The sequence below is a fragment of the Galeopterus variegatus genome, unplaced genomic scaffold (genome assembly GCF_000696425.1).
Source record: "Galeopterus variegatus unplaced genomic scaffold, G_variegatus-3.0.2 Scaffold9303, whole genome shotgun sequence".
Classification (NCBI taxonomy): Eukaryota; Metazoa; Chordata; class Mammalia; order Dermoptera; family Cynocephalidae; genus Galeopterus; species Galeopterus variegatus.
Window position 1 is genome coordinate 74791 of NW_007735414.1, and position 512 is coordinate 75302.

Genomic DNA, 512 nt, shown 5'->3' on the forward strand with positions numbered 1-512 from the left:
AAACACTCATCTAGATGAGGTGCTTTGAGCAGTTCTGAAAAATTGCAGTTCCAGAAAAGCAACTGCTTTGATTCCTAAGGAAGAAATTCTAAATAATGCAAACTTTTTATAAGCATCTGGGTTTTTGATAATTCTGTCTACCTACAACAAACTTGTGAGTGCATAACCACTATTTTAATAATTATTTTCTCTACACAAATGTGTAATGTCACATTTGACTTTGCTTATGCAGGCCATAAGTTCCAAAAGGTAATTTCTTGGGTCACAAAGGCATAAACTTGAAAACACTTGAGAATGAATCAACATGCTTTAATAGGAAATGATGCATAATCTACACATGTATCAATCTGGTGAATCCTTGTCCCAATGAATAAGGATTTTATTTTTCTTTTCTATCATACACAGAACTTCATTGATAATGTGTATATGAACATTTTCCCTTTTGCATCTCTAGATTATATTTATCGTCTGAAGTGGATTAAATTCCCACAAAGGTTTGCTGTCAGTATTTT

At 32.4% G+C, this 512-nt stretch overlaps 1 protein-coding gene across 1 annotated transcript in view; it reads left to right on the forward strand.

The window, feature by feature from the left end:
- Positions 1–198: 198 nt before the first annotated feature.
- The window catches only part of LOC103609172 (spindle and kinetochore-associated protein 2-like), a gene marked incomplete at its 3' end in the record, with an annotated part of 3228 nt that continues 2914 nt past the window's right edge, over positions 199–512 (forward strand). The window contains exon 1 of the mRNA XM_008593522.1: positions 199–249. Within this exon, the coding sequence (XP_008591744.1) occupies positions 199–249 (51 nt within the window). The remainder of the gene's footprint in view (positions 250–512) is intronic.